Raw genomic sequence first — 21,942 nt, 5'->3', positions numbered from 1 at the left:
AACTAGACATGAATGTTGTGTCAGTTATGATTGGAAAAGAACACAGAAAGAAGAGTCAACAACAATCAACAATTGCTTCAGATAATCGATTCCAAAGCAGAGCCATTTAACATTTGATTACATGTTGAAAGTGTTCTAACATGGTCTGTTGGTGGTGGTTTTCTTCAAAACGCCTTCTGTTGTTTACAGTATATTATACCACAGCAGTGTTGAAAACTAGTTACTGATTTGTTGGAAGGGCATTCTAGAATGGACATTAAAACCAGATTACAGGACAGTTGAAAAAGATTGGGTTTGGATTGCTGCCTTGGTAATGGATCATGTGTATGCGGTGGAATCCATAGCTTGTAGCATGTGAATGCTGCTTCTCTCGATAAGGTGCAAAAGTCATTGAAGGGTAGAGCAGTAGAAAATGAGTGTCAGCACCCCTCTTTTCAGGTCCGTTGGCTGCCAAAGGCACTGGCTCTGTCAGTCTAGCTGAAAGCTTTTGGCCTTACAATATAGTATCAAGCCAATCGATTTGCCCTTGAATAGATTCGGGGTTCTCATCATAAAAAGTGTCAAAAAAAGAAAATTGTCAGACGAGCGGCAGATTGTCGTGTCTTGAGTGACTCGGAGTCTAAAAACTGACTGGCGTGTTCGACTCCATACTAAGTTGGACAAAGCCGCTCTCAAAAGAGAGCCGCTCTGACCAACGTTTCTGCTGCTTTGCCGAAGAGAGAGTCCTTTCTTTTACACTATCATAGTTTTTTTACTGTGACTTTAATGAAATTATATTTAGTGATATATTATCATCAAACTGCAACAGATACATGAAACTTTGATATGATCTTTATTTATTCATGACACATACAGGTGTCTTTGGGTCCTTGAGAATCTCTAACGGTTACATAAAACCCATGTTTTATTATGAGCCATTCTGACTCTGGGTTACTTTACTTGCTATTATTATTATTATTACTATTTTACAGGCGAGAACACCTATAAGTGCTTGTCCTGCCCCTTCTCCTCAATGACTATCAGCCAGCTGAAGGAGCACTCTCTGAGGGACCATGGGGAGGCCCTGACCCTCCCCAGGCTTCGTGCTGGCGCTACCACCCAGGGCCCCCAGACCAGGCCCCTCAGGCTGGGCTCAGACCCTCACCAGACACCCCTGACCTCTAACCTTGACGGTAAGAGCTCCATCTGTATTACCAAGCAGACTGAGATGGAAGACTTTTATTGATCGTAGATTGTTTTTAGTTTGATATTCTTTTTTTATTTTTTTAACCAGGAAGGTAATTGCGATTAACATATCTTATTCAAATGAGCCCTAATTTAGTATCTGATACACCGTTTATTTTAGGGTGTTTTCATATATAGACTGGCTTGCGAAAGTATACACCCCCTTGGAACTTTTCCTAGTTTGTTGCCTTATAACCTGGAAATAAAATGGATTTTTGGGAGGTTTGTATCATTTGATTTACACAACATGCCTACCACTTTGAAGATGCAAAATATTTTTTATTGTGAAACAAACAAGAAATAAGACAAAAAACAACATATAACTTGAGCGTGCACAACTAATCACCCCCCCCCCCCCCAATACTTTGTAGGGTCACCATTTGCAGCAATTACAGCTGCAAGTCTCTTGGGGTATGTCTCTATAAGGTTGGCACATCTAGCCACTGGGATTTTTGCCCATTCTTCAAGGCAAAACTGCTCCAGCTCCTTCAAGTTGGATGGGTTCCGCTGGTGTACAGCAATCTTTCAGTCATACCACAGATTCTCAATTGGATTGAGGTCTGGGCTTTGACTAGGCCATTCCAAGAGATTTAAATGTTTCCCTTTAAACCACTTGAATGTTGCTTTAGTATGCTTAGGGTCTTTGTCCTGCTCTGGAAGGTAAACCTCCGTCCCAGTCTCAAATCTCTGGAAGACTGAAGCAGATTTCCCTCAATAATTTCCCTGTATTTAGCACCATCCATCCTTCATTCCTTCAATTCTGACCAGTTTCCCGGTCCCTGCCAATGAAAAACATCCCCACAGCATGATGCTGCCAACACCATGATCCACTGTGGGGATGTTGTTCTTGGGGTGATGAGAGGTGTTTGGTTTGCGCCAGACATAGCATTTTCCATGATGGCCAAAAAGCTCAATTTTAGTCTCATCTGACCAGAGTACCTTCTTCTATATGTTTGGGGAGACTCCCACATGCCTTTTGGTGAACACCGAACGTGTTTGCTTATTTTTTCCTTTAAGCAATGGCTTTTTTCTGGTCACTGTTCTGTAAAGCCCAGCTCTGTGGAGTGTACAGCTTAAAGTGATCTTATGGACAGATACTCCCATCTCCGCTGTGGAGCTCCTTTGGGGTTATCTTTGGTCTCTTTGTTGCCTCTCCGATTAATGCCCTCCTTGCCTGGTCCGTGAGTTTTGGTGGGCGGCCCTCTCTTGGCAGGTTTGTTGTGGTGCCATATTCTTTCCATTTTTTATAATGTGGTGCTCCCTGATCAATACTTCTCCCTGACCTGTTTGGAAAGCTCCTTGGTCTTGGTGCCGCTTGCTTGGTGGTGCCCCTTGCTTAGTGGTGTTACAGACTCTGAGGCCTTTCAGAAGAAGTGTATATATACTGAGATCATGTGACAGATCATGTGACACTTCGATTGTATACAGGTGGACTTTAACTAATTATGTGACTTCTGAAGGTAATTGGTGTCACCAGATCTTATTTAGTGGCTTCATAGCAAAGGGGGTGAATATATATGCACACACCACTTTTCAGTTTTTTTTTTTGAAACAAGTAATTTTTTTCATTTCACTTCACCAATTTGGACTAGTTTGTGTGTCCATTACATGAAATCCAAATTAAAATCTATTTAAATTACCAGTTGTGTAACGATCGTCGTGTGAAGGAGTGGACCAAAACGCAGCGTGCTAAGTGTTCATGATAAATTTAATACTCAAAACACTCAAACAAAATAACAGAGGGAAAACCGAAACAGTCCTGTCAGGTGCAGACACTAAACAGAAAACAACAAACGAAAAAGGACAATATATATATATATATATATATATATATATTATATATGATCCCCAATCAGAGATAAGACAGCTGCCTCTGATTGGGAACCACACCAACATAGAAATAAAGAAACTAGAATGCCCACCCTAGTCACACCCTGGCCTAACCAAAATAGAGAATAAAAACCTCTCTATGTCCAGGGCGTAACAGGTTGTAGTGCAACAAAATAGGAAAAACGCCAAGGGGGTGAATACTTTTGCAAGGCACTGTACAGGAGAACTCCTCTTTTAAAATAGATTATCTCAGTCCTGTTTAAAGTGAACTCTGGGGTTAAAAAAAAAAAACGGAAGAACACTCCCCTTGCCTTTTGATTGAGGAGAGGCGAAGGTCAAGAGCCATGCATCCTCCGAAACAACGACTCTGCCAAGCCGCACTGCTTCTTAACACACTGCTCACTTAACCCAGAAGCCAGCCAATGTGTCGAAGAAAACCCCGTAGAACTGTCGACCGTGTCAGCGTGTATGCGCCCGGCCCGCCGCAGGAGTGGCAGTCTGACGGACAAGTCTGGGTTTGGTGGATGCCTAGAGAACGCTACCTGCCCCAGTGTGTAGTGCCAACTGTAAAGTTTGGTGGAGGATGGCTTTTTCTTTGCAACTCTGCCTAGAATACAGACACTGGCCAGAGGAACTCTGCCTAGAAGGCCAGCATCCCGGGGTCACCTCTTCACTGTTGATATTGAGACTGATGTTTTGCATGTACTATTTAATGAAGCTGCCATTTGAGGACTTGTGAGGCATCTGTTTCTCAAACTAGACACTAATGTACTTGTCCTCTTGCTCAGTTGTGCACCGGGGCCTCCCACTCATCTTTCTATTCTGGTTAGAGCGAGTTTGCACTATTCTGTGAAGGGAGTAGTACACAGCGTTGTACAAGATCTTCAGTTTCTTGGCAATTTCTCTCAAGGAATAGCCTTCATTTCTCAGAACATAAATAGACTGACAAGTTTCAGAAATAAGTTATTTGTTTCTGGCCATTTTGAGCCTGTATTTGCCATTTTGAGCCTGTAATCGAATGGATTGAACAGCTCATTAAGCTCTCCTAGCTTATACTGTAGATCACATATTGAAAACAAATAATCTGAACATTGTGTCAGTACAAAACTCTACACATATTTTGGAATTCCTTTGCATCCTTGACAATCTCTAATCAATATCCAAAAAGAGCATATGTTTCTTTTGTGCCACTATTATGAGGGGTTATGTCAGGGGAAACAGTGTTGCAGTAGTCTAGTGCGTGGTTCTGGAATAATGACAAGAGAACCTGGGCAGCTTTGTGTTCACATTGCCCACAAAAAAAGGGAACAGGACTGTGGAATTCAAGCTAACCGAACTCAGACCACGTGAGATGGTCTCAGTTTGGTTCACTTCGGGGGCTCTTTTGAGGGGTCTGAGTTCTGTAGGAGTGTTCACACTGCACAACAAATTAAGCGAACCGCACTGAATTCACAAAAATTTTATGAAAAGGACCAAGTGTGAAAACACCCTTTACAAAAGGCCTCAAGTAGTAGTATTAATAGGTTTTATAAGTTTAATGCAATCATGGACTGAATTGTACACAAATGTACAACACAGTTAACATCAAATAGTCAAATTCCTAAACGAACACAATATATACAGAACAATAATACTACAAACACAATATTTGGGGTTGGGTGCTGTTGACACAAATACACATTTTCAATTACAACCAGTACAAGCCTCATTCATTTCAAGTCTGCCGAGCATCATAACTCAGCAGGGCAGCCCTTTTCACCACTAGGGGAAACACTGGGATAGGAGCTAACATATGGTCTCCTTCTGAAATCCCAGGATTCACATTGTTAGACCTGATCAAACAGAATCCACCTTTCTTTTTGTGCCCATGACTGGTTCCAGGAGGTGTTAAACTAGCATGTCAGGTGCCTGGCCCTCCAACCGACCGCCCCGCTCTGTTCTAGAATGTTCTTGGCAGGTGTTATCTAGCTGCGGGCACAATGGAATGTTCCCTCTAGGTGGAAGTGGAACACCGAGAGCAGAGCAGAGAAGCACTGTGGAATGCAACCGCCATGTCACCGTTGGCTTACAGCAGACCATTGAGGGGGAACAGAGCAGAATGTTAGCAGTTCTAAACGTTACAACTAGTGTTTGTGCTGTCTTGTAGTTAGGTGCAGGGTTTTCCTATGAAAGTTATTGACTGTTGAATATCTGTGGTCGTCATGATACTAGTGTAAAAATATTTCACTTGGCTGATCTCCTAAAGTCCCCAAGGAGTCTGCTGCTTCCTTCCTGCCTCACAGTGGTTCAGCACGGTTCAACAGCTTTGGGCAGAACTATTGGCTTCTGTTACTACCATTTAAGAAGACAGATTACTACTTTCTCAAAGAATTTGACTGTACCTGCCATCTCATCTACATATTCACTGGCTTCATCTTGCTACTGTGCTGAATGAGGCATTTTTCACATGCAGACATCCACTGTGGTTGTGGTGCCAATCACATGCACAGTTCTGGGATGGTACAGTACACACTAAAAACAAATGATTCTATATAGTGCCAAATAAGGGTTATTTGGCTTGTTACCACAGAGGATCCCTTTTTGGAGCTATATAGAACCTTTTTTGAAGATTATGTAAAGAAACATGTTCATAAGGTTCTAAATGGAACCTCTGTGGTGCTATAAAGAACCCTTTCCTAAGGTTCTATAAAGAACTATTAACTATATACAGTGGCAAGAAAAAGTATGGAACCCTTTGGAATTATCTGGATTTCTGCATGAATTGGTCATAAAATTCGATCGGATCTTCATCAAAGTTAGAACAACAGACAAACACAGTCTGCTTAAACTAATAACACACACATTATTGTATTTTTCTTGTCTATATTGAATACATAATTTAAACATTAACAGTGTAGGTTGGGGAAAGTATGTGAACCACGAGGCTAATGACTTCTCCAAAACGTAATTGGAGTCAGGATTTGGCTAACCTGGAGTCCAATCATTGAGATGAGATTGGAGATGTTGGTTAGAGCTGCCCTGCCCTATAAAAAACACTCACAACATTTGAGTTTGCTAGTCACAAGAAGCATTGCCCGATGTGAACCATGCCTCGAACAAAAGAGATCTCAGAAGACCCAATTGTTGACTTGCATAAAGCTGGAAAGGATTACAAAAGTATCTCTAAAAGCCTTGATGTTCATCAGTCCACGGTAAGACAAATTGTCCATAAATGGAGAAAGTTCAGCACTGTTGCTTCTCTCCCTAGGAGTGGCCGTCCTGCAAAGATGACTGCAAGAGCTCAGAGCAGAATGCTCAATGAGGTTAAGAAGAATCCTAGAGTGTCAGCTAAAGACTTACAGAACTCTCTAGACCATGCTAACATCTCTGTTGACGAGTCTACGATACATAAAACACTAAACAAGAACGGTGTTCATGGGAGGACACCACGGAAGCAGCCACTGCTGTCCAAAAAAAACATTGCTGCACGTCATAAGTTCGCAAAAGAGCATCTGGATGTTACACAGCGCTACTGGTGAAATATTCTGTGGACAGATGAAACTACAGTTGAGTTGTTTAGAAGGAACACAACACTATGTTTGGAGAAAAAAAGGCACAGCACAACAACATCAAAACCTCATCCCAACTGTAAAGTATGGGGAAGGGAGCATCATAATTTGGGGCTGCTTTGCTGCCTCAGGGCCTGGACAGCTTGCTATCATCGACAGGAAAATGAATTCCCAAGTTTATCAAGACATTTTGCAGGAGAATGTAAGGCTATCTGTCCGCCAATTGAAGCTCAACATACAGTGCCTTGCGAAAGTATTCGGCCCCCTTGAACTTTGCGACCTTTTGCCACATTTCAGGCTTCAAACATAAAGATATAAAACTGTATTTTTTTGTGAAGAATCAACAACAAGTGGGACACAATCATGAAGTGGAACAACATTTATTGGATATTTCAAACTTTTTTAACAAATCAAAAACTTAAAAATTGGGCGTGCAAAATTATTCAGCCCCCTTAAGTTAATACTTTGTAGCGCCACCTTTTGCTGCGATTACAGCTTTAAGTCGCTTGGGGTATGTCTCTATCAGTTTTGCACATCGAGAGACTGAAATGTTTTCCCATTCCTCCTTGCAAAACAGCTCGAGCTCAGTGAGGTTGGATGGAGAGCATTTGTGAACAGCAGTTTTCAGTTCTTTCCACAGATTCTCGATTGGATTCAGGTCTGGACTTTGACTTGGCCATTCTAACACCTGGATATGTTTATTTTTGAACCATTCCATTGTAGATTTTGCTTTATGTTTTGGATCATTGTCTTGTTGGAAGACAAATCTCCGTCCCAGTCTCAGGTCTTTTGCAGACTCCATCAAGTTTTCTTCCAGAATGGTCCTGTATTTGGCTCCATCCATCTTCCCATCAATTTTAACCATCTTCCCTGTCCCTGCTGAAGAAAAGCAGGCCCAAACCATGATGCTGCCACCACCATGTTTGACAGTGTGGATGGTGTGTTCAGGATGATGAGCTGTTTTGCTTTTACGCCAAACATAACGTTTTGCATTGTTGCCAAAAAGTTCAATTTTGGTTTCATCTGACCAGAGCACCTTCTTCCACATGTTTGGTGTGTCTCCCAGGTGGCTTGTGGCAAACTTTAAACAACACTTTTTATGGATATCTTTAAGAAATGGCTAAAAAAAATGTCCAGATTTGTGCAATATACGACTGATTGTTGTCCTATGGACAGAGTCTCCCACCTCAGCTGTAGATCTCTGCAGTTCATCCAGAGTGATCATGGGCCTCTTGGCTGCATCTCTGATCAGTCTTCTCCTTGTATGAGCTGAAAGTTTAGAGGGACGGCCAGGTCTTGTTAGATTTGCAGTGGTCTGATACTCCTTCCATTTCAATATTATCGCTTGCACAGTGCTCCTTGGGATGTTTAAAGCTTGGGAAATCTTTTTGTATCCAAATCCGGCTTTAAACTTCTTCACAACAGTATCTCGGACCTGCCTGGTGTGTTCCTTGTTCTTCATGATGCTCTCTGCGCTTTTAACGGACCTCTGAGACTATCACAGTGCAGGTGCATTTATACGGAGACTTGATTACACACAGGTGGATTGTATTTATCATCATTAGTCATTTAGGTCAACATTGGATCATTCAGAGATCCTCACTGAACTTCTGGAGAGAGTTTGCTGCACTGAAAGTAAAGGGGCTGAATAATTTTGCACACCCAATTTTTCAGTTTTTGATTTGTTAAAAAAGGTTGAAATATCCAATAAATGTCGTTCCACTTCATGATTGTGTCCCACTTGTTGTTGATTCTTCACAAAAAAATACAGTTTTATATCTTTATGTTTGAAGCCTGAAATGTGGCAAAAGGTCGCAAAGTTCAAGGGGGCCGAATACTTTCGCAAGGCACTGTAAGTTGGGTGATGCAACAGGACAACGACTTAAAACACAGAAGTAAATCAACAACAGAATGGCTTCAACAGAAGAAAATATGCCTTCTGGAGTGGCCCAGTCAGAGTCCTGACCTTAACCCGATTGAGATGCTGCGGCATGACCTCGAGTGGTTCACACCAGACATCCCAAGAATATTGCTGAACTGAAACAGTTTTTTTGTCAAGAGGAATGGTCCAAAATTCCTCTTGACCGTTGTGCAGGTCTGATCTGCAACTACAGAAAACATTTGGTTGAGGTTATTGCTGCCAAAGGAGGGTCAACCAGTTATTAAATCCAAGAGTTCACATTCTTTCCCCACCCTGCACTATGAATGTTTACACGGTGTGTTCAATAAAGACATGAAAACGTATAATTGTTTGTTTGTTATTAGTTTAAGCAGACTGTGTTTGTCTATTGTTGTGACTTAGATGAAGATCAGATCAAAGTCCAGGTAATTCCAAAGGGTTCACATACTTTTTCTTGCAAAAAGGGTTTCGCTGTGGTTACATACAACCCTTTTTGGGGCTATATAGAACACTTTTTAATAGTTCTTTACAGAACCTTTATGGAGAGTGGTTCTATAAAGAACCTTCCTCAATCTCAAAGGTTCTTTATTGATCATTTTGAAGAATCATACAGGTTTTTTTATTCTGGTTAGCCATATTGTTAAAATTCCATGGGTGTCATTATTGTGTTAATTGACAAGTTGAATCAGCTGTACTAGCTCTGGAATGGCCAGGGGTCACTGAGGAGAGAATTGATAACCACTGATTTAGTTAACAGTTCTCAATTGACACAAGGCCTTACTTGATTATTTCACAAGACACTGTTACTGGCACCTTATGGCATAAAACAACAGATTAGATCAACTGGAATGACACTCTCACTCATGGTTGCACAAAAACAGCTGTGCGTAAACCACGGCCCAAAATATTATATTGAGCCACTTCCCCTACATTTTAATTAGCACTAAAAGAGCAAAGAACCCTTTTGTGAACTGTAAGGAACCATTGAAGGGCTCGAAGTGTTCTTTGAGTCATTATGGTTCCTCATAGAACCATCACTCTTCCCAAAGAACCCTTGAGGAACCCATTCTTAGTGTGTAGAGCCGTGGTGGGTTTGATTTCCATTCCGGAATCCTCTGGCATTCTATAAGTAAAACCCAACATACTCCAGATCCAGATCCTGAAGCAATGTTTACTTTTATAGCTCTTTGGGTGAATCCTCACAGCCAGTTTGAGTTCTTGACAGGGTGTTTTCTCTGTTAATAACTAGTAGATGATTAATTACTACAGTATAAAAAAGGAAGTTACTGTAAGGCAGTATTTCTTCATGGTTTTTATCCATATGGTCCTGTGTGGCTTAGTTTGTATTAGCGTGGTACTAGCAATGCCACGGTTGTGGGTTCAATTCCCAGAGGGATCACACACAAAAAAAAATCACAAATTGTACTGTAACTGTGTTGTGAGTCATTTTGGATAAAAGTGTCTGCTGAATGGTAGTGTATTATACGATATACACACTCAGCCCCCACTCTCTCTTCCCGCACTCTAGATGCTGGGTACCTGCATGAGACGGCGGACGTACGGCAGCAGCTCAGTCACTATCAGCTAGCATCTCGTAGTCATGTGACCTCCCCCACCGCCCCGGCCCAGGGCACGACCTCCGACACGCGTCCGGATGGCATCCTGACCTGTGAGTTCTGTGAGTTCAGTTCGGGGTACATGCAGAGCCTGCGCCGCCACTACAGAGACAGACACGGAGGGAAGAAGCTGTTCAAGTGCAAGGACTGCTCCTTCTTCACCTGCTCCAAGTAAGAAAATGAATGATACTGTGACAACAAATGTATCTTTCCTTGAGTCCTCACATCCTCTTTCCTCCTTAAACCGCAATGGAGGAGAGGATCCAAGGTCCCTCACAAATACATGCTGACAAAATGGAGAGGAGAGTGGACATGAGGAATCAAGGAAAGACAAATGGTCTTATTTATCTTATTTTGGGGGGGAGTTTTATGATGGTTGCTTGGCAACTGATTGTGCTTGTTGTTTTCTTCTGTCCGCTGGGCCTCACTGCATCTGTTCGGTTCCTCTCAGGTCAGCATTCACCATGCATGTGGAAGCAGGACACACTGTGGTTCTTGAGGAGGGTCACAAAGACCTGCGCTGTCCACTCTGTCTCTACCACACCAAATACAAGAGCAATATGATCGACCACATCGTCCTGCACAGGGGTATGCCATAGTTTATCTGCTCAAATATTGATAAGACAATTCAGAGGGAAATATCTCTTAGTGCCAGGTGTCATGATCTTATTGAGCTTAAAGTCACAGCTGTACTAGCCTCGGAGTTCCGGGACATTACACTATATTGTCGCAAACCAAAGTGATTAGCTACACTTACTAAGATACAGTGGAGGCTGCTGAGGGGAGGACGGCTCATAATAATGGCTGGAACGGAGCAAATGGAATGGCATCAAACACATGGAAACCATGTGGTTAATGTATTTGATACCATTCCACTGATTCCGCCCCAGTCATTACCAGGAGCCCCTCCTCCCCAGGTCCCACCAACCTCCTGTGCTAAGATATGACTTCACAGTTGTAAGTGTTATGGTGTTTACACAATAGTCATTATCTCTTTCTTTCTCTCTCCCCCCTCTCCCTCACCCCCACAGAGGAGCGCGTGGTACCCCTGGAGGTGTCCCGCTCCAAGCTGTCTCGCCACCTGGCGGGTGTGGTGTTCCGCTGCCACAAGTGCACCTTCACCTGCTCCAGCGACCAGAGCCTGCAGCTGCACATCACCAAGCATAACGAGATGAAACCCTACCAGTGCCAGCTGTGTTACTACGACAGCAGGCAGCGTTACCAGCTGGAGGAACACCTCCGAGACGAGCACAAGGTAAGTCAGACACCAGAACTACAACTCCCATCATGCAGCCTGTCTGGCTGGCACATATGCAAGAAACTTCATCCTGTCAATATGGGAAGTGTGTTGATATTATAGTATAGTCTTGTTTTCACTCTGTGGCACACACCCCTCCACGATGTGGTCTGAACTCCAACTCCCATCATACCCTGCCTTGACCCATGCTCTTCCTGTTCATCTTTTTATTTATTTTTACTTTGGGGTAGCCTACACATCAATCTTTAATTCAGCTGTACGTGTCCTGGGGATGGGTCGGCTTTTAAAAAAATCCTAAATTACCTACTTGCTTTTTAAAATAGGCAGTTCTCTAAGGATGTCATCCTGAGAATATCACAAGATCGTGCCAACTTGTATACAATTCTGTTTTGGCATCCCTTCTTCTCAGAGATGGCTTCAAGAGGTCTCAGTGCATTTTATATCCGTGTCTAATAAGTTCTGAGTTATTTCAGTACTTTATCATAGAATTTATTAAACCTCCATTACATGCAGATAAAATGTGCTTATCTGGAAAAAGGATCTGAAGTCATACAAAGTAAACCAAGCAAGATGATTCACATCCCACACACATACATCCTGCTATCTATTCTGAGTGCATATCACAAAGAATAGGTTTCATTTCCCATAGTCCCTAAATGGGGATAATGCATGAGATGCTGAACGAGTGCAGATGGCCTTTCATGAGGTTGAAGTGACATTAAAAGGGCTCAGACGACGCTAGCTGTTTTTTAAGGGAAGACTAAGAAGCTCCTGTTCCTTAAACTCATTGTTTGTACTAAAAGCCAATTATATCATTATTTTCTGACATGATACTTATCAATCATGGTTTGTGGTGCTCGTAAATTATAGAAATTGTGCTTCACGTTGAATCATGGTGTTATACAGTATCGTTAAACATGAATAGATGCAAAAAAAAAACGTCACATTTAATTCTAATAAAGTCAATCCAATAAGCTGAATTCATCCCAGAGGGGCCATTTTTCTGGGTTTTACGAGGAGACAAGTAAACAACAACTTGACAGCAGTAAGAACATACTGCTGATACCTCTGTCTTTCTCTTGTTGATCAGGTGATCCGTAACTTTGAGTCGATGGGGCGGGTCAATCTGGATCAGCTGGATGCTTTAAAGGAGATTCGCAGTAGCGCCGAGGAGGAAGAGGAGAGAGAGGAGGATGGAACGGTCATGGAAGAAGAGATGATGGAGGAGTGTAGAGATGAAGACCTAGAGGAGGAAGAGGAAGGGGGAGTGGCAGAAAAGCATTTTCCTAAAGGTAAACAAGAATCTTTGAGCTGTGTTCATTAGGCACCAAACAGAAGAAAACTGACTGAATCAGGGAGGGACTGTTTCAAAACGTTTTGTTACATGTGCCCTAATGAACACAACCCTGTTACTGGCCCTGTCACTGATCAGTAATGTGATGTGACTGGGGGCCTGTTATATCTGTGTTATTGCTGTATGTCTGATATTAACCCCTCATCATGCTGATCGCTGTCTGTCCCCCAGATGTCCCTGTGGTTTCACCTAGCAGCAGCAGTGTGTCTGCCTCTGCTGAGAAGCGTTTCCCCTGTGAGTTCTGTGGTCGTTGCTTCACCAACAACATAGAGTGGGAACGCCACGTCCTCCGACACGGAATGTGAGTCCATAGAGATACATTATAATATCTTATATTAGTATTTCATTCTGTGCCCCCCCACCCCCGCTAAGCATTTACCAACAGCAACGTATTTTTTTTGGTGCAGTCTGGCCCGGCCTTGATTTTCATGTCCAAGGATGTAGATTTTTAGTCCAGACCAGACCAAATCTGAACCAATCATAGACGTCTATGTTTGATTCAGAACTGGTCCGGTCTGGCCTTTATTTGGCCCAAACGTCGACATCTATAATTGGTTCAGATTTGGTCCTGACCAAAAAGCAATCATAGCAACTTATGTTTCATAAGTTTGGCAAGTACGGTACAATATAGTAGAGTAGAGCACAGCAGAGTACAGTAGAGTACATTACAGTAGGGTACACAGTACAGTAGAGCATAGCAGAGTACATTACACAGTACAGTAGAGCACAGTACATTACAGTACAGTACACAGTACAGTAGAGCACAGCAGAGTACAATACAGTACACAGTACAGCAGAGTACATTACAGTAAAGTAAAGTACACAGTACAGTAGAGCACAGCAGAGTACAGTACAATATAGTACAGTAGAGTACATTACACAGTACAGTAGAGCACAGCAGAGTACAGTACAATACAGTGCACAGTACAGCAGAGTACATTACAGTAAAGTAAAGTACACAGTACAGTAGAGCACAGCAGAGTACAATAAAGTACAGTACACAGGACAGTAGAGCACAGCAGAGTACAGTACAATATAGTACAGTAGAGCACAGCAGAGCACATTACACAGTACAGTAGAGCACAGCAGAGTACAGTACAATAGTACAGTAGAGAACAGCAGAGTACATTACACAGTACAGTAGAGCACAGTACAGTAGAGCACAGCAGAGTACAATAAAGTACAGTAGAGCACAGCAGAGTACAATATAGTACAGTAGAGCATAGCAGAGTACATTACACAGTACAGTAGAGCACAGTACATTACAGTAAAGTACACAGTACAGTAGAGCACAGCAGAGTACAATAAAGTACAGTACACAGGACAGTAGAGCACAGCAGAGTACAGTACAATATAGTACAGTAGAGCACAGCAGAGTACATTACACAGTACAGTAGAGCACAGCAGAGTACAGTACAATAGTACAGTAGAGAACAGCAGAGTACATTACACAGTACAGTAGAGCACAGTACATTACAGTAAAGTACACAGTACAGTAGAGCACAGCAGAGTACAATAAAGTACAGTACACAGGACAATAGAGCACAGCAGAGTACAATACAGTACACAGTACAGCAGAGTACAGTACAGTAGAGTACATTACAGTACAGTACACAGTACAGTAGAGCACAGCAGAGTACATTACACAGTACAGTAGAGCACAGTACAGTAGAGCACAGCAGAGTACAATAAAGTACAGTAGAGCACAGCAGAGTACAATATAGTACAGTAGAGCATAGCAGAGTACATTACACAGTACAGTAGAGCACAGTACATTACAGTAAAGTACACAGTACAGTAGAGCACAGCAGAGTACAATAAAGTACAGTACACAGGACAGTAGAGCACAGCAGAGTACAGTACAATATAGTACAGTAGAGCACAGCAGAGTACATTACACAGTACAGTAGAGCACAGCAGAGTACAGTACAATAGTACAGTAGAGAACAGCAGAGTACATTACACAGTACAGTAGAGCACAGTACATTACAGTAAAGTACACAGTACAGTAGAGCACAGCAGAGTACAATAAAGTACAGTACACAGGACAGTAGAGCACAGCAGAGTACAATACAGTACACAGTACAGCAGAGTACAGTACAGTAGAGTACATTACAGTACAGTACACAGTACAGTAGAGCACAGCAGAGTACATTACACAGTACAGTAGAGCACAGTACATTACAGTAAAGTACACAGTACAGTAGAGCACAGCAGAGTACAGTACAATACAGTGCACAGTACAGCAGAGTACAGTACAGTAGAGTACATTACAGTAAAGTACACAGTACAGTAAAGCACAGCAGAGTACAGTACAGTACAGTACATTAGACTGCAGCAGAGTACATTACACAGTAGGGTAGAGCACAGCAGAGTACATTACACAGTACAATAGAGGACAGCAGAGTACAGTACAACCGTACAGTAGAGCACAGCAGAGTACAGTACAATACAGTACAGTGCACAGTACAGCAGAGTACAGTACAGTAGAGTACATTACAGTAATAATAAAGTAGAGTGAAGGGGAGAGTGGGGAAGGTTGAGCCATTTTTTACATTCAGCATCACTTCATCAAGGGAAATATAGTATTCTTTCTAATAAAGATATCTACACATACAGTGCCTTGCGAAAGTATTCGCCCCCCTTGAACTTTGCGAACTTTTGCCACATTTCAGGCTTCAAACATAAAGATATAAAACTGTATTTTTTTGTGAAGAATCAACAACAAGTGGGACACAATCATGAAGTGGAACGACATTTATTGGATATTTCAAACGTTTTTTAACAAATCAAAAACTGAGGTCATAAAACTGTAGTTGAGAACAAGTTCTCATTTGCAACTGCGACCTGGCCAAGATAAAGCATAGCAGTGTGAACAGACAACACAGAGTTACACATGGAGTAAACAATTAACAAGTCAATAACACAGTAGAAAAAAAAGGGGAGTCTATATACATTGTGTGCAAAAGGCATGAGGAGGTAGGCGAATAATTACAATTTTGCAGATTAACACTGGAGTGATAAATGATCAGATGGTCATGTACAGGTAGAGATATTGGTGTGCAAATGTACAGCTATGTACAGCTATGTACAGCTGCAGCGATCGGTTAGCTGCTCAGATAGCGGATGTTTGAAGTTGGTGAGGGAGATAAGTCTCCAACTTCAGCGATTTTTGCAATTCATTCCAGTCACATGCAGCAGAGAACTGGAACGAAAGGCGGCCAAATTAGGTGTTGGCTTTAGGGATGATCAGTGAGATACACCTGCTGGAGCGAGTGCTACTGGTGGGTGTTGCCATCGTGACCAGTGAACTGAGATAAGGCGGAGCTTTACCTAGCATGGACTTGTAGATGACCTGGAGCCAGTGGATCTGGCGACGAATATGTAGCGAGGGCCAGCCGGCTAGAGCATACAGGTCGCAGTGGCGGGTGGTATAAGGTGCTTTAGTGACAAAACGGATGGCACTGTGATAAACTGCATCCAGTTTGCTGAGTAGAGTGTTGGAAGCTATTTTGTAGATGACATCACCGAAGTCTAGGATCGGTAGGATAGTCAGTTTTACTAGGGTAAGTTTGGTGGCGTGAGTGAATTTTAGATTGGAGATGTTTGATATGAGTCTGGAAGGAGAGTTTGCAGTCTAGCCAGACACCTAGGTACTTATAGATGTCCACATATTCTAGGTCGGAACCATCCAGGGTGGTGATGCTAGTCGGGCGTGCGGGTGCAGGCAGCGAACGGTTGAAAAGCATGCATTTGGTTTTACTAGCGTTTAAGAGCAGTTGGAGGCCACGGAAGGAGCGTTGTATGGCATTGAAGCTCGTTTGGAGGTTAGATAGCACAGTGTCCAGGGACGGGACGGAAGTATAGTATACAGAATGGTGTCGTCTGCATAGAGGTGGATCAGGGAATCGCCCGCAGCAAGAGCAACATCATTGATGTATACAGAGAAAAGAGTCGGCCCGAGAATTGAACCCTGTGGCACCCCCATAGAGACTGCCAGAGGACCGGACAGCATTTGACTTAGTAAAAAAAAATGTTTGTTTTTTTACGCAACTTGCTTACCAATTTTTCCATGTGGTTTCTTCCTTCACAGACTAAATGAAAGGATGACCTTATTCATTTTATGTATGGTTTCCTAGAAACAAGGGTGGCTCAACTTACCCATTTGGTTCAACTCACCCCACCCTCTCTACTGTATTGTACACTACTTTACTCTTAATGTACTCTACTCTATTGAATTAAACTCTACTGTACTGTAGTTTACTGTACTGTACCATACTGTACTGTGCTCTACTGTACTGTAATGTTCAAATTGATGAAACATAGCATAGACATCTATGATTACTTCAGATTTGGATCTGGTCCATACTGACCAAATATGTACTTGTTTGGGGCGGGGCTCATTAGAATAATACCCTGCATGCTTTGCAAGTGTTTGTTTTTACATTTACATTTTGGTCATTCAGCAGATGCTCTTATCCAGAGCGACTTACAGTCAGTGCATTCAACTTAAGTAGATAAACCACAAAATATCAGAGTCATAGCAAGAATAGCACATTTTAAAGCTTTTGAAAAAGCTCACATAAATGCATGTGCATGTGACAGAATAAATATTCTGTTGTAATCTTGAGTTCCTTTTTCATATAATAAAGAGGCTTGAAAAATATTGTGACATAATGCATACTTCATTGAGAATGTACACTACCGTTCAAACGTTTGGGGTCACTGAGAAATGTCCTTGTTTTTGAAAGAAAAGCAACATTTTTGTCCATTAAAATAACATCAAATTGATCAGAAAACACAGTGTCTGAGTTCTTTGCAGAGTTGCAAAGAAAAAGCCATATCTCAGACTGCCCAATAAAAACAAATGATGGGCAAAAGAACACAGACACTGGACAGAGGAACTCTGCCTAGAAGGCCAGCATCCCGGAGTCGCCTCTTCACTGTTGACGTTGAGACTGGTGTTTTGCGGGTAATATTTAATGAAGCTGCCAGTTGAGAACTTGTGAGGCGTCTGTTTCTCAAACTAGACACTAATGTATTTGTCCTCTTTCTCAGTTGTGCACCGGGGCCTCCCAATCATCTTTCTATTCTGGTTAGAGTCAGTTTGTGCTGTTCTGTGAAGGGAGTAGTACACAACCTTGTACGAGATCTTCAGTTTCTTGGCAATTTCTCACATGGAATAGCCTTCATTTCTCAGAACAAGAATAGACTGATGAGTTTCAGAAGAAAGTTCTTTGTTTCTGGCCATTTTGAGCCTGTATCGAACCCACATGCTGATGCTCCAGAGACTCATCTAGTCTAAAGAAGGACAGTTTTATTGCTTCTTTAATCAGAACAACAGTTTTCAGCTGGGCTAACATAATTGCAAAAGGGTTTTCTAATGATCAATTAGCCTTTTAAAATGCTAAACTTGGATTAGCTAACACAATGTGCCATTGGAACACAGGAGTGATGGTTGCTGATAATGGGCCTCTGTAAGCCTATGTAGATATTCCATTACAAATCAGCCGTTTAAAGCTACAATAGTCATTTACAACATTATCAATGTCTACACTGTATTTCAGATCAATTTGATGTTATTTTAATGGACAATTTTTTAAATTTTCTTTCAAAAACAAGGACATTTCTAAGTGACCCCAAACGTTTGAACGGTAGTGTATATGCATATGAAAGTTGGCCATAGAATCAATGTCTGAAAAAATAAGTATTTTAACGTCTTTTCAATGTCTGTAATTGAAGCCTTTTCAACGTCCAGGAAATATGTATTTTCACCTTTCATTCCGCAACTGAAATGCATCCGATTTCAATGCCCTGTATAATATGTATTTTCAACATATTTTCAACGTAATTTTGTTTACTAAGATCTTGCATCCCTCTCTTCTCCTTTCCCTGTCCCATCTCTCTCCCGTCTCTCTCTCTCCATTCCTACTTCTTTCCCTCCCTCTCAGCCTCTTCCTTCGGCATGTTTTCCCCCAGTATGTTCCTATGGTGATGGACACTGACCTTTCACCCTCTCATCCCCATGCAGGACTGTTACCAACAGCAGAACAACAGACACTAGCACCACTCCAGCAATAGAAACCTCAGCTCAGCTTCTTATTGGCTCGTTGGATGTCGTGACAATGACCGATAGAGGGATGGACCTATCCAGCAACGGCATGGAGGTGGAGAGAGGATATGCCTCTGACCTATCACAGAGTAGTAAAAATCAGAATGAGGAAGACAAAGAAATACTTGAGACCAAAAATGACCTATAGGAAGAGATGGAAGAGAAGAGAACTGTGGCCTAACATTGTAGTCACTGTGCTAGAGACCATAACATTAGGTTGTATGGATATTGATGTTGGGTATCAAAAATAGGCTGCAAAAAAAAAGATGTAAACATAAAAAACTAAGTCAAAGGAATTGTCACCTTTTGGAGCATTGTTAGCTTTTAAGTGTAACATATTGGAAACAATAGGTTGTGTTCAATGATTTATATATACACTAGATGACTGACAGGGAGCGCTGTTTTGAAGCCGCCATACCTCCATCTTGGCTCTCCCCCACCATTGTGTTGAAGCCACCGCGCCTCCATCTTGGAACTCCCCCACCGTTGAAAAATATTTTGGAAGCTATAGAAATGCATTTATAAAGTCTACATTTGTTTTTGCCATGTTTATTCTATACTGAACAAAAATATAAATGCAACATGCAACAATTTCAACAATTGTACTGAGTTACACTTCATATAAGGAAATCAGTCATTTTAAATAAATAAATTAGGCCCAAATCTATGGATTTCACGACTGGGCAGGGCCCAACCACTTGGGAGCCTGCGCCACCCATTGGCGAGCCAGGCCCAGCCAATCAGAATGAGTTTTTCACAACAAAATGTCTTTATTACAGACAGAAATACTCCTGTTTCATTAGCTGTCCAATTGGCTGGTCTCAGATGCTCCCGCAGGTAAAGAAGCCATATGTGGAGGTCCTGGGCTGGCGTGGCTACACGTGGTCTGCGGTTGTGAGACTGGTTGGACATACTGCCAAATTCTATCAAATAACCTTGTAGGCATCTTATGGTAGAGAAATTAACATAACATTCTCTGGCAACAGCTCTGGTGGACTTCTGGCAAAAGCTCTGGTGGACATTCCTGCAGACAGCATGCCAATTGCACACTCCCTCAAAACTTGAGACATCTGTGGCATTGTGTTATGTAACAACACTGCACATTTTAGAGTGGCCTTTTATTGTCCCCAGTACAAGGTGCACCTGTAATGATCATGCTGTTTAATCAGCTTCTTGATATGCCACACCTGTCAAGTGGATGGTTTATCTTGGCAAAGGAGAAATGCTCACTAACAGGGATGTAAAAACAAATCTGAGAAAAAGCTTTTGTGCATTTGGAACATATAATTTATATCAGTTCATGAAACATGGGACCAACACTTTACATGTTGCATTTATATTTTTGTTCAGTATATTACAGACATGTTAATGCATATTTTTGTTATTATATTATGTGAGCTAAACATAAAAATAAAATTTGAAAAAAAATATATATAAAAACATTTTCATTAAAGTATAATGTTTTGAAAGTGCTAATGTTACTTTCCCTACTACAGCAACAAAAATACTTAAATACATTTAATTTTGACCTTGAATCATTCTATTTTAATACTGTAGAATTCCATTCATTTCTATGGACTGCTTCTTCTGTGGAGGGCCAATATGGCCGACCGGTGGCTTCAAAGCCTCTCATTGGCCCATACATAGCATCAGCAATCCAGGGTTTATATACATCACCGTTTGTGTTACATCCCAAAAAAATGTAAATGGCTGAACTTTAAAATTAGTCACTAGTCCCATAGAATAGATGTTAATATATTGGTAACCAATAGTGAATGGTACTGTAAAGCATACATTCAGGTCAAATCGTCAGTTTCCACAGGTTAAGTCCTAGTTCACGTCTACTGAACTAAGATATTTATTTTGTTTAAAGAAAGAGTGGGTGACATTTCCCCAAAACATGTTTGAAATTGGAGAATTACATTTTGAAGCCTATACAGTGCCTTCAGAAAGTATTCATACCCTTTTGATTTATTCCACATTTGGTTGTTACATCCTGAATTCGAAATATATTAAATATTATTTTTTTCTCACCCATCTACACACAATACCCAATAACAAACAAAGTGAAAACATGTTTTTTTTTAGATTTTTTTGAGAATGTATTGAAAATTAAATATAGAAATATCTCATTTCCGTAAGTATTTACACCCCTGAGTCAATTTGTTGGAGATACAAGCATCTTTGGCAGCGAGTACAGACTTTCTGGGTAAGTCTCTAAGAGCTTTCCACACCTGGATTGTACAACATCTGCCCATTATCATTTTCAAAATCATTCAAGCTCTGTCAAATTGGTGGTTGTTCATTGCTAAACAACCCTTTTCAGGTCTTTCCATAAAGTTTTAGGTAGATTTAAGTCAAAACTGTAACTCGGCCACTCGGGAACATTCACTGTATTTTTGGTAAGCAACTCCAGTCTAGATGGGGCCTTTTGTTTTAGGTTATTGTCCTGCTGAAAGGTGAATTAATCTCCCAGTATCTGGTGGAAAGCAAACTGAACAAGGTTTTGCCAGTGCTTAGCACCATTCCATTTATTTTTTATCCTGAAAAACTCCCCAGTCCTTAACAATTACAAGCATACCCAGAGCATGATGCAGCCACCACTATGCTTGAAAATATGGAGAGTGGTATTCAATAATGTGTTGTATTGGATTTGCCTCAAACATAACACTTTATATTTAGGACAAAAAAAGGTAATTGCTTTTTTTGGGGGGGCACATTTTTTGCTTTTTTACTTTAGTGCCTTATTGCAAACAGGATGCATGTTTTTGATTATTTTTATTCTGTACAGGCTTCCTTCTTTGCCCTCTGTAAATTATGTTAATATTGTGGAGTAACTACAATGTTGTTGATCCATCCTCAGTTTTCTCCTACAGCCATTAAACACTGTAACTGTTTTAAAGTAACCATTGGCCTCATGGTGAAATCCCTGAGCGATTTCCTTCCTCTCCGGCAACTGAGTTAGGAAGGACGCTTCTATCTTTGTAGTGACTGGGTGTAATTAGTGTAATTAATAACTTCACCATGCTCAAAGGGATATTCAATGTCTGCTTTTTTTTACCCAACTACTAATCGGTGCCCTATTATGCAAGGCATTGGT

At 41.4% G+C, this 21,942-nt stretch overlaps 1 protein-coding gene across 4 annotated transcripts in view; it reads left to right on the top strand.

The window, feature by feature from the left end:
- znf462 (zinc finger protein 462) overlaps nucleotides 1-20,823 on the top strand; it is a 70,207-nt gene extending 49,384 nt beyond the window's left edge. For 3 of the 4 annotated variants that reach the window (XM_020484792.2, XM_020484790.2, XM_020484791.2), the window contains exons 7-13: nucleotides 972-1,172; nucleotides 10,031-10,289; nucleotides 10,570-10,706; nucleotides 11,150-11,373; nucleotides 12,467-12,668; nucleotides 12,902-13,031; nucleotides 18,762-20,823. In XM_020484792.2, the coding sequence (XP_020340381.1) occupies nucleotides 972-1,172; nucleotides 10,031-10,289; nucleotides 10,570-10,706; nucleotides 11,150-11,373; nucleotides 12,467-12,668; nucleotides 12,902-13,031; nucleotides 18,762-18,990 (1,382 nt within the window). In that variant the 3' untranslated portion in view covers nucleotides 18,991-20,823. The remainder of the gene's footprint in view (nucleotides 1-971; nucleotides 1,173-10,030; nucleotides 10,290-10,569; nucleotides 10,707-11,149; nucleotides 11,374-12,466; nucleotides 12,669-12,901; nucleotides 13,032-18,761) is intronic. The other variant, XM_020484793.2, reaches the window with a different exon arrangement.
- Nucleotides 20,824-21,942: the final 1,119 nt, after the last annotated feature.

This window comes from Oncorhynchus kisutch, linkage group LG6 (genome assembly GCF_002021735.2).
Source record: "Oncorhynchus kisutch isolate 150728-3 linkage group LG6, Okis_V2, whole genome shotgun sequence".
NCBI classification, from domain to species: domain Eukaryota; kingdom Metazoa; phylum Chordata; class Actinopteri; order Salmoniformes; family Salmonidae; genus Oncorhynchus; species Oncorhynchus kisutch.
Note: the sequence above shows the minus strand (reverse complement) of the source record. Positions and strands in the feature narration are given on the sequence as shown.